Consider the following 12,562-nt stretch of genomic DNA (forward strand, 5'->3'; position numbering starts at 1 on the left):
AATGTGTGAGTTTGTATCACAGTGAGTGTGTATCTCAGTAAGTGTGTACAGCAATGAGTGAGTCTGGGTGTATATAGCAGTGAGTGTGTCTAGCAGTGAGTGTGTATTGCAATGAGTGCGTGTGTATAGCAGTGAGTGAGTATAACAGTGAGTGCGTGTGTATAGCAGTGCGTGTGTACAGCAGCGAGTTTATACAGGAATGAGTGAGTGTGAGTGTGTATAGCAGTATGTGTGTACAGCAGTGAGTATGTACAGGAATGAGTGAGTGAGAGTGTGTATAGCAGTGAGTGTGTACATCAGTGAGTATGTACAGCAGTGAGTGTGTGCAGCAATGAGTGGGTGACAGTGTCAATAGTAGTGGGTGTGTATATGGCAGGGGGATTGGATCCGGACTTGTAGTCCAGCAAGTAGGCTAGCTGTTTGTCAGGATGTCCAAGAATGTAGGGAGGCTGTGAAGAAGGTAGCACAGACAGGGAATACTTGCGGACATAGAGATGGGTTCAAGTGCGTATACTTCAACGCAAGGAGTATCAGAAATAAGGTGGGTGAACTTAAGGCGTGGATCGGTACCTGGGACTACGATGTTGTGGCCATCACGGAAACGTGGATAGAAGAGGGACAGGAATGGTTGTTGGAGGTTCCTGGTTACAGATGTTTCAGTAAGATTAGGGAGGGTGGTAAAAAAGGAGGGGGGCTGGCGTTGCTAATTAGAAATGGTATAACGGCTGCAGAAAGGAAGTTTGAGGGGGATCTGCCTCTGGAGGTAGTATGGGCTGAAGTCAGAAATAGGAAAGGTGCAGTCACCTTGTTGGGTGTTTACTATAGGCCCCCCAATAGCAGCAGAGTTGTGGAGAAACAGATTGGGAAACAGATTTTGGAAAGGTGCAGAAGCCACAGGGTAGTAGTCATGGGCGATTTCAACTTCCCAAATATTGATTGGAAGCTCTTTAGATCAAGTAGATTGGATGGGGTGGTGTTTGTGCAGTGTGTCCAGGAAGCTTTTCTAATGCAGCATGTAGATTGTCCAACCAGAGGGGAGGCCATATTGGATTTGGTACTCGGTAATGAACCGGGACAAGTGGTGGGCTTGTCAGTGGGTGAACATTTTGGTGATGGTGACCACAATTCTGTGACTTTCACCTTGGTTATGGAGAGATAGGTGCGTGCAACAGGGTAGGTTTTACAATTGGGGGAAGGGTAATTACGATGCTGTAAGACAGGATCTGAGGAGCAAAAGTTGTGAGCATAGGCTGTCAGGGAAGGATGTCGTGGAAATGTGGAACTTTTTCAAGGAACAGATACGACGTGTCCTTGATATGTATGTACCTGTCAGGCAGGAAAGAAATGGTCGTGTGAGGGAACCTTGGTTGACAAGGGAGGTTGAATGTCTTATAAAGAGGAAGAAGGAGGCTTACATAAGGTTGAGGAAACAGGTTCAGACAGAGCAGTGGAGGGATACAGGATAGCCAGAAGGGACCTGAAGAAAGGGATTAGGAGAGCTAAGAGAGGGCATGAAAAATCGTTGGCGGATAGGATCAAGGATAACCCAAAGGCATTTTATGCGTATGTGAGAAACATGAGAATGACGAGAACGAGGGTAGGTCCGATCAAGGACAGTAGTGGGAGACTGTGTATTGAGTCGGAAGAGATAGGAGAGGTCTTGAATGAGTACTTTTCTTCAGTATTTACGAACGAGAGGGACCGTATTGTTGAAGAGGAGAGTGTGAAACGGACTGGTAAGCTAGAGGAGATACTTGTTAGGAAGGAAGATGTGTTGGATATTTTGAACAACTTGAGGATAGACAAGTCCCCTGGGCCTGACGGGATATATCCTAGGATTATGTGGGAAGCAAGAGAGGAAATTGCAGTACCGTTGGCAATGATCTTTTTGTCTTCACTGTCAACGGGGGTGGTACCAGGGGACTGGAGAGTGGCGAATGTTGTGCCCCTGTTCAAAAAAGGGACTAGGGATAACCCCGGGAATTACAGGCCAGTTAGTCTTACTTCGGTGGTAGGTAAAGTAATGGAAAAGGTACTGAGGGATAGGATTTATGAGTATCTGGAAAGACACTGCTTGATTAGGGACAGCCAGCACGGATTTGTGAAGGGTAGGTCTTGCCTTACAAGTCTGATTGAATTCTTTGAGGAGGTGACCAAGCATGTGGATGAGGGTAGAGCAGTGGATGTAGTATACATGGATTTTAGTAAGGCATTTGATAAGGTTCCCCATGGTAGACTTATGCGGAAAGTCAGGAGGCATGGGATAGAGGGAAATTTGGCCAATTGGATAGAAAACTGGCTAACCGGTCGAAGTCAGAGAGTGGTGGTAGATGGTAAATATTCAGCCTGGAGCCCAGTTACAAGTGGAGTTCCGCAGGGATCAGTTCTGGGTCCTCTGCTGTTCGTAATTTTTATTAATGACTTGGTTGAGGGAGTCGAAGGGTGGGTCAGTAAATTTGCAGATGATACGAAGATTGGTGGAGTTGTGGATAGTGAGGAGGGCTGTTGTCGGCTGTAAAGAGACTTGGATATGATGCAGAGCTGGGCTGAGGAGTGGCAGATGGAGTTCAACCCTGTCAAGTGTGAGGTTGTCCATTTTGGAAGGACAAATAAGAATGCGGAATACAGGGTTAACGGTAGGGTTCTTAGTCAGGTGGAGGAACAGAGGGATCTTGGGGTCTATGTTCATAGATCTTTGAAAGTTGCCACGCAGGTGGATAAAGCTTGTAAGAAGGCCTATGGTGTATTAGCGTTCATTAGCAGAGGGATTGAATTCAAGAGTCGTGAAGTGATGTTGCAACTGTACAGGACCTTGGTTAGGCCACATTTGGAGTACTGTGTGCAGTTCTGGTCGCCTCACTTTAGGAAAGATGTGGAAGCTTTGGAGAGGGTGCAGAGAAGATTTACCAGGATGTTGCCTGGAATGGAGAATAGGTCGTACGAGGATAGGTTGAGAGTGCTAGGCCTTTTCTCGTTGGAACGGCGAAGGATGAGGGGTGACTTGATAGAGGTTTATAAGATGATCAGAGGAATAGATAGAGTAGACAGTCAGAAACTTTTTCTCGGGTACAACAGAGTGTTACAAGGGGACATAAATTTAAGGTGAAGGGTGGAAGGTATAGGGGAGATGTCAGGGGTGGGTTCTTTACCCAGAGAGTGGTGGGGGCATGGAATGCACTGCCTGTGGGAGTGGCAGAGTCAGAATCATTGGTGACCTTTAAGCGGCAATTGGATAGGTACATGGATGGGTGCTTAAGCTAGGACAAATGTTCGGCACAACATCGTGGGACGAAGGGCCTGTTCTGTGCTGTATTGTTCTATGTTCTATGTATAGCAGTGAGTGTGTACAGCAATGAGTGAGTGAGAGTGTTTATTGCAGTGGGTGTGTATAGCAATGAGTGAGTGAGAGTGTGTATAGCAGTGGGTGTGTACAACAGTGAGTGTGTACAGCAGTGAGTGAGTGTGTATAGCAGTGGGTGTGTATGGCAATGAGTGAGTGCGAGTGTGTATAGCAGTGGGTGTGTACAGCAATGAGTGAGTGAGAGTGTGTATAGCAGTGGGTGTGTACAGCAATGAGTGAGTGAGAGTGTGTACAGCAGTGGGTGTGTACAGCAGTGAGTGTGTACAGCAGTGGGTGTGTACAGCAGTGAGTGTGGGATGAATTTGCATTTGCAGACACATTGTATTTTTGCTCAAAAAGCACACAGTCTGCAGGCAGTCAATCTATATAACATTTTATAAATTCCTACTTTGGAAATGGAACCAGTCTGACTCAAGATTGGGATACAGACAGACTCTAACCTCACACCTTTAATACATTTTCTGAGCTAAGATGTCACTTTTTTAAATGAAACTTTGTTATCTCGGGAATAAGACTTAAAAGTGGTGGCACGGTGCCTCAGTGGTTAGCACTGCTGTGTCACAGCACCAGGGTCCCAGGTTCAATTCCAGCTTCGGGCAACTGTGTGGAGTTTGCACATTCTCCCTGTTTCTGCGTGGGTTTCCTCTGGATGCTCCAGTTTCCTCCCACAGTCCAAAGATGTGCAGGTCAGGTGAATTGGCCATGCTAAATTGCCCATAGTGTTAGGTACATTAGTCAGAGGGCAATGGGTCTGGGTGGATTACTCTTCGGAGGATCGGTGTGGACTGGTTGGGCTGAAGGGCCTGTTTCTACACTATAGGTAATCTAATCTACATAGTAATGAACTGAAACCTGCAACACATTTTAAAAGATGAAAGACTTAATAGCAAGCTAGGTTTGTTCAATATATCATTTTAATGGCGTGACACTGTGATCTTTTGCTATAAATTCTGTGTCTTATGACCCTGCCCCACTCGTTATCTGATGAAGGAGCAGCGCTCTGAAAGCTAGTGCTTCCAAATAAACCTGTTGAACTCTAACCTGACGTTGTGTGATTTGTAACTTTGTCCACCCCAGTCCAACACTAGCTCCTCCACATCACAGTTTCTGATGGTTCTGCCCCTTTATGCAGCAACTCCAAGGGTCTCTGGAGGAACTGGAGCCCGTGTGCGCTGAGCTGATCTCTGTCAGTTCCCAGTTGGTCCTACTCAATGCTGCTGATGGCCTGTATTTCAGTAAGACAGCAATCAGGCTCCAGGAGGATTATCACCTTCTACAGCACCAACTGCAAGAGGCAGTGATCTCACTGGAGAAGACCTTCCGCCAGTATCTGCAGGTATCTCCGTATAGAGTCGTAGAGTCATAGAGATGTACAGCATGCAAACAGATCCTTCGGTCCAACTTGTCCATGCTGACCAGATATCCCAACCCAATCTAGTCCCACCTGCCAGCACACGGCCCATATCCCTCCAAACCCTTCCTATTCATATACCCATCCAAATGCCTCTTAAATGTTGCAATTGTACCAGCCTCCACCACTTCCTCTGGCAGCTCATTCCATACACGTACCATCCTCTATGTGAAAAAGTTGCCCCTTAGGTCTCTTTTATATCTTTCCCTCTCACCCTAAACCTATGCCCTCTAGGTCTGGACTCCCTGACCCCTGGGAAAAGACTTTGTCTATTTATCCTATCCGTGCCCCTCATAATTTTGTAAACCTCTATAAGGTCACCTCTCAGCCTCTGATGCTCCAGGGAAAACAGCCCCATCCTGTTCAGCCTCTCCCTGTAGCTCAGATCCTCCAACCCTGGCAACATCCTTGTAAATCTTTTCTGAACCCTTTCAAGTTTCACAACATCTTTCCGATAGGAAGGAAACCAGAATTGTACGCAATATTCCAACAGTGGCCTAACCAATGTCCTGTACAGCCGCAACATGACCTCCCAACTCCTGTACTCAATACTCTGACCAATAAAGGAAAGCATACCAAACGCCTTCTTCACTATCTTATCTACCTGCGACTCCACTTTCAAGGAGCTATGAACCTGCACTCCAAGGTCTCGTTGTTCAGCAACACTCCCTAGGATCTTACCATTAAGTGTATAAGTCCTGCTAAGATTTGCTTTCCCAAAATGCAGCACCTCGCATTTATCTGAATTAAACTCCATCTGCCACTTCTCAGCCCATTGGCCCATCTGGTCCAGATCCTGTTGTAATCTGAGGTAACCTTCTTCACTGTCCACTACACCTCCAATTTTGGTCTCATCTGCAAACTTAATAACTGTACCTCTTATGCTCGCATCCAAATCATTTATGTAAATGACAAAAAGTAGAGGGCCCAGCACCGATCCTTTTGGCAATCCACTGGTCACAGGCCTCCAGTCTGAAAAACAACCCTCCACCACCACCCTCTGTCTTCTATCTTTGAGCCAGTTCTGTATCCAAATGGCTAGTTCTCCCTGTATTCCATGAGATCTAACCTTGCTAATCAGTCTCCCATGGGGAACCTGGTCGAACGCCTTACTGAAGCCCATATAGATCACATCTACTGCTCTGCCCTCATCAATCCTCTTTGTTACTTCTTCAAAAAAACTCAATCAAGTTTGTGAGACATGATTTTCCACGCACAAAGCCATGTTGACTATCCCGAATCAGTCCTTGCCTTTCCAAATACATGTACATCCTGTCCCTCAGGATTACTTCCAACAACCTGCCCACCACCGAGGTCAGACTCACCGGTCTATAGTTCCCTGGCTTGTCCTTACCCTTCTTAAACAGTGGCACCACGTTTGCCAACCTCCAGTCTTCCGGCACCTCACCTGTGACTATCGATGATACAAATATCTCAGCAAGATGCCCAGCAATCACTTCCCTAGCTTCCCACAGAGTTCTCGGGTACACCTGATCAGGTCCTGGGGATTTATCCACTTTTATGCATTTCAAGACATCCAGCACTTCCTCCTCTGTAATCTGGACATTTTGCAAGCTGTCACCATCTATTTCCCTACAATGTATATCTTCCATATCCTTTTCCACAGTAAATACTGATGCAAAATATTCATTTAGTACCTCCCCCATTTTCTGTGGCTCCACACAAAGGCTGCCTTGCTGATCTTTGAGGGGCCCTATTCTCTCCCTCGTTACGCTTTTCTCCTTAATATATTTGTAAAAAATTCTTTGGATTCTCCTTAACTGTATTTGCCAAAGCTATCTCATGTCCCCTTTTTGCCCTCCTGATTTCCCTCTTAAGTATACTCCTACTTCCTTTATACTCTTTTAAGGATTCACTCGACCTATCCTGACATATGCTTCCTTCTTTTTCTTAACCAAACCCTCAATTTCTTTAGTCATCCAGCATTCCCTGTACCTACCAGCCTTCCCTTTCACTCTGACAGGAATATACTTTCTCTGGATTCTTGTTATCTCTTTTCTGAAGTCTTCCCATTTTCCAGCCGTCCGTTTACCTGCGAACATCTGCCCCCCAATCAGCTTTCGAAAGTTCTTGCCTAATACCATCGAAATTGGCCTTTCTCCAATTTAGAACTTCAACTTTTAGATCTGGTCTATCCTTTTCCATCACTAATTTAAAACGAATAGAATTATGGTCGCTGGCCCCAAAGTGCTCCCCCACTGACACCTCAGTCACCTGCCCTGCCTTATTTCCCAAACGTAGGTCAAGTTTTGCACCTTCTCTAGTAGGTACATCCACATACTGAATCAGAAAATTGTCTTGTATGCACTTAAGAAATTCCTCTCCATCTAAATCTTTAACACTATGGCAGTCCCAGTCGATGTTTGGAAAGTTAAAATCCCCAACCATAACTACCCTATTATTCTTACAGATAGCTGAGATCTCCTTACAAGCTTATTTCTCAATTTCCCTCTAACTATTGGGGGGGGGTCTATAACACAATCCCAATAAGGTGATCATCCCTTTCTTATTTCTTAGCTCCACCCAAGTAACTTCCCTGGATGTATTTCTGGGAATATCCTCCCTCAGCACAGCTGTAATGCTATCCCTTATCAAAAATGCCACTCCCCCTCCTCTCTTGCCTCCCTTTCTATCCTTCCTGTAGCATTTCTATCCTGGAACATTAAGCTGCCAGTCCTGCCCATCCCTCAGCCATGTTTCTATAATTGCTATGATATCCCAGTCCCATGTTCCTAACCATGTCCTGAGTTCATCTGCCTTCCCTGTTGGGCCCCTTGCATTGAAATAAATGCAGTTTAATTTATTAGACCTACCTTGTCCCTGCCTGCCCTGACTGTTTGACTCACTTCTGTTCTCAGCTGTACCCGTCTCAGATCGATCTCTTTCCTCACTATCTCCCTGGGTCCCACCCCCCCCCCCCCCCCCCACCTTACTAGTTTAAATCCTCCCAAGCAGTTCTAGCAAATCTCCCTGCCAGGATATTAGTCCCCTTTCAATTTAGGTGCAATCTGTCCTTCTTGTACAGGTCACTTCTCCCCCAAAAGAGATTCCAATGATCCAAAAATGAGAATCCTTCTCCCATACACCACCTCCTGAGCCATGCATTCATCTGCTCTATCCTCCTATTCCTGCCCTCACTAGCTCATAGCACTGGGAGTAATCCAGATATTACTACCCTTGAGGACCTCCTTTTTAAATTCCTGCCTAACTCTCTGTAATCTCCCTTCAAAGTCTCAACCTTTTCCCTTCCAATATCGTTGGTTCCAATGTGGACAATGACCTCCTGCTGGCCCCTCTCCCCCGTGAGAACATTCTGCACCCTTTCTGAGACATCCTTGATCCTGGCACCAGGGAAACAACACACCATTCTGCTTTTTCTCTGCTGGCCACAGAAACGTCTGTCTGTACCTCTGACTACAGAATCCCCTAACACAATTGGTCTCTTGGAAGCCGACGTACCCCTCATTGCATTAGAGCCAGTCTCAATACCAGAAACTTGGCTGTTCGTGCTACGTTCCCCTGAGAATCCATCACCCTCTACATTTTCCAAAACAGCATACCTGTTTGAAATGGGTATATCCACAAAAGACTCCTGCACTAGCTGCCTACCCCTCTTAGGAGAAAGTGAGGTCTGCAGATGCTGGAGATCAGAGATGGAAATGTGTTGCTGGAAAAGCGCAGCAGGTCAGGCAGCATCTAGGGAACAGGAGAATCGACGTAAAAGAAGGGCTAATGCCCGAAACGTCGATTCTCCTGTTCCCTAGATGCTGCCTGACCTGCTGCGCTTTTCCAGCAACACATTTCCATCGCCTACCCCTCTTACCCTTCCTGGAGTTAACCCATCTATGTGACTGTACCTGAGACTTTCCCCCCTTCCTATAACTGCCATCCATCACATACTGTTGCTGTTGCAAATTCCTCATCGCTTCTATCTGTCTCTCCAACCGATCCACTCGATCTGATAAGATTCGCAACCAACAGCATTTATGACAGATATAATCCGCAGTAACCCTTAAACTCTCTTTAAACTCCCACATCTGGCAAGAAGTGCATATCACTGCAAAGGCCATTTTTGCTCCTTCACAATCTACAGACCCAGAAAATAACACCATCTTATTCCTCTACAAACACAGCCCCAGGTTAAATTAATAGCTATGGCTTATATTTTAAGTTTAATCAAGAGACTTATCTCCAAAAACATATAATCAAGAAAGAATCCACTATACTCACTACTGCAGCCTTTCTCTTGGACAGACTTAAAACAACAATTAACTTATCTGATTCTGTGCTGTGAACTTCGCCCAACAGTTCCTCCAAGATTAGTTGTGATATTCACTGGTTGTTAATTTTCCCAGATGCACTCCGATGTCCAGCGATACACGAATTCAAACAGCAAAGGCAGTAACTGTGCAGGTTCTCTCTCTCTCTCCCCCTGCACTGTCCTCACCATGTGCTTCCTTTGTCTGCTCTTCTCCCTTTTAAACTGCTGTTGTTTTGACTTTTTTTCCCAAAGTTCCAAAACAATGCAACAGCAAATAAAATAGGAATTGCTGCTTCTGGGATTCAAGGAAATCACCTAAAATACCTCAAAAAAAGGAGCAGCTCTTACAGCCAGAGATTTTTCCTGTCCTCCATCTTGGATTACCCAGAATCCTATATCAAACCATCTCCCAAAACGAAGAGCGACTCCTCGGTCCATCCTCAGGGCCTGGGATGAGCTGGTTCTGGGGCTGGGAGGAGAGTGAGGGAGCATCCTCCTGAGGGATCCACCTCCTGAGAAATCTACCTCCTCAATGGATCTACCTCCTGGAAGGATCCACCTCCCTCAGGATAATCCTCCTGAGGGATCCACTTCCTTGATAGAATAAAATCTCAAGGGATCAACCTCTTTGAGGAATCAATCCTCATAAGGGATGGACCTCCTTGAGGAATCTTACCTTGGGAGGGATCAGTTGTGAACTCTCTGTTCCTGACATTTCTCTGTTGCCTACAGTAACCCTGATTGATTGATTGATTGATTGTTTTTCCAGTTCTTGGAGCAGGTGGCTGTACTTTCTGATTCGCTGCAGAAGGTCCAGGACCGAATGTGGAATCCACCAGGAATACCCAGTGTCTCTGAGAGAATCCAAGAACAGATCGAGGAAAACCGACTGATCTTTGAGAAGCTGGGCAGTTTGCGGAGAGCTCTGGATAATGTCACTGCCCAGAGGAAGGAGCTGCTGGCAAACAACCAGTGCCCATCAACTGATGCCAGGAACAGAGGCAAGTTAACAACACAAACACTCTGTCACTGAGGAGCAAAGGGAGGACGAGGATGGAAGGGGATAGGGTGCTGAAGGAGGGTCTGAGGAGGACAACATAGGGGAAGTGGCTGAAAACATGACAGAGGGTAAGGACAGAGAACACAATAGGACCTAAAGTCCAGAGGAGCAAAAGGGTCTGAGTTCAGCAATTTGCAGGAGAGCATCATCAGGACAGAGAGAGGTGGGAGACCGAAAGAGAGAGAGAGGCCGAATGGACAGACACACAGAAACATAGAAAATAGGTGCAGGATTAGGTGGTATATTTTGGTAAGTCAAGTACTGGAAGAAATTATACAGTGAATGGCAGAACTCTTAGGAGTATCGACATGCAGAGGGATCATGGTGTGCAGGCCCACAGATCACTGAAGGTGGTAGCACAGGTAGATAAGGGAGTAAGAAAGGCCTATGGCACGCTTGCCTTCATTGGAAGGGGCACTGAGTAAAAGGATAGACAAGCTACACTGTTGCTTTACACAGCTTCAGTTAGGCCGCACTTGGAATACGGTGTACAGTTCTGGTCACCACACTACCAGAAGGATGTGGATACTTTGGTGAGGGTACAGAAAAGGTTTACCAGGATGTTGCCTGGTCTGGGGGATTTTAGCTCAGGAGAAAGGTTGGATACACTGAGTTTGTTTTCACTGGAACGCAGGAGGTTGTGGGGCGACCTGACAGAAGTTTATAAGATTGTGAAAGGCATGGATAGAGTGGAAAGTATGAGGCGTTTTCCCCAGGGTGGAGGGTTCAATTACTAGGGGACACAGGTTCAAGGTGTGTGTGTGGGGTGGGGCGGGGGGAGGATGCTGTTTCAAAGAGATGTGTGAGGCAGGTTTTTCACACACAGAGGGCAGTGAGTGCCTGGAACCTACTGCCTGAGGAGGTGGTGGAAGCAGACACACAATAGCAGCATTCACGATGCACCTGGACAGATAGAATCCCTACAGTTTGGAAACAGGCCTTTCAGCCCATCATGTCCACACTGACCCTCCAAAGAGTATCCCATCCAGACCCACCAGCTCTACCCCTGCATACCCATGGTGAACCAACCTAACCTGCCCATCCCTGAACACTATGGGATAATTTAACACGGCCAACTCACCCTAACCTGCACATCCCTAACACTATGGGGTAATTTAAGACGGGTAACTATTGGCCAACTGGCCAAATATCTATTGTTGGAAAAGAATTGGAATCAATTATGACATAAGTAATAGCAGGACATTCGGAAAATCATAATCTAATCATGCAGAGTCAGCAGGACTTCATGAAAGGGAAATTGTATCTGACTAATTTATTAGAATATTTGAGGAAGTTTCAACCAGAGTGGATAGAGTGAACCAGTAGATGTGTTACCATGGATAAGTCATATGATAAGAGCCCATGGTGTGGAGGCAGTATAGTGGCATGGATAAGGAATTGGCAAATTGCCAGGAAACAGCAAGTGGGATGTCGGGTTCCTTTTCAGGTTGGTGAGCTGTGACCAGTGCGGTTCCATGGGATCAGTGTTGGGACTGCAACTGTTTACAGTATATGTTAAAGACTTGGAGGAGGAAGTGAATGTACTGTAGCCAAATTTGGTCGTGGGTTTGGAAGGTGTTGTCTAAGGATCTTTAGTGATTTTCTGCAGTGCATCTTGTAGATGGTACACACTGCTGCTACTGAGCATCAGTGGTGGGGGGAGTGGGTGTTTGTCGATATGATGCCAGTCAAGTGGGTTGCTTTGTCCTGGATGGTGTCAAGCTTCTTGTGTTGTTGGGGCTGCACCCATCCAGGCAAGTGGGGAGTATTCCATCACACTCCTGACTTGTCCTTTGTAGATGGTGGACAGGCTTTGGGGAGTCAGGAGGTGAGTTACTCACTGCAGTATTCCCAGCCTCTGACCTGCTCTTGTAGCAATTGTGTTTATGTGGTGAGTCCAACTGAGTGTCTGGTCACTGGTAACCCCCAGGATGTTGACAGTGATGGTAATACCGTTGAATGTCAAAGGCGGTGTTTAGAATGTCTCTGATTGGCGATGGTCATTGTCTGGCAGGGTTAAGGAGAATCCCAAAGCCTTTTGTTTGTATATAAGGAGCAAGAGAGTAACTAGGGAAAGGATTGGCCCACTCAAGGACAAAGGAAGAAAGTTATATGTGGAATCAGAGAAAATGGGTGAGATTCTTAATGAGTCCTTTATATCGGTATTCACTGAGGAGAGGGACATGACTGATGCTGAGGTCAGAGATAGATGTTTGATTACTCTAGGGCAAATCGGCATAAGGGAGGAGGAAGTGTTGGGTATTCTAAAAGGCATTAAGGTGGACAAGTCCCCAGCTCCGGATGGGATCTATCCCAGGTTACTGAGGGAAGCGAGACAGGAAATACATGGGGCCTTTACAGAAATCTTTGCAGCATCCTTGAACATGGGGGAGGTCCCAGGGGACTGGAGAATTGCTAATGTTGTCCCTTGTTTAAGCAGGGTAGCAG

General features: G+C 46.2%; 1 protein-coding gene across 1 annotated transcript in view; it reads left to right on the forward strand.

Moving 5' to 3' along the window:
* LOC148151808 (uncharacterized) overlaps positions 1-12,562 on the forward strand; it is an 87,530-nt gene that overhangs the window by 36,119 nt on the left and 38,849 nt on the right. The window contains exons 5-6 of the mRNA XM_087976607.1: positions 4,494-4,697; positions 9,824-10,055. Coding sequence (XP_087832733.1) covers positions 4,494-4,697; positions 9,824-10,055 — 436 coding nt within the window. The remainder of the gene's footprint in view (positions 1-4,493; positions 4,698-9,823; positions 10,056-12,562) is intronic.

The sequence above is a fragment of the Chiloscyllium plagiosum genome, unplaced genomic scaffold (genome assembly GCF_037043375.1).
Source record: "Chiloscyllium plagiosum isolate Xiang-an unplaced genomic scaffold, Cpla_swu_hap1 HiC_scaffold_3, whole genome shotgun sequence".
NCBI lineage: Eukaryota > Metazoa > Chordata > Chondrichthyes > Orectolobiformes > Hemiscylliidae > Chiloscyllium > Chiloscyllium plagiosum.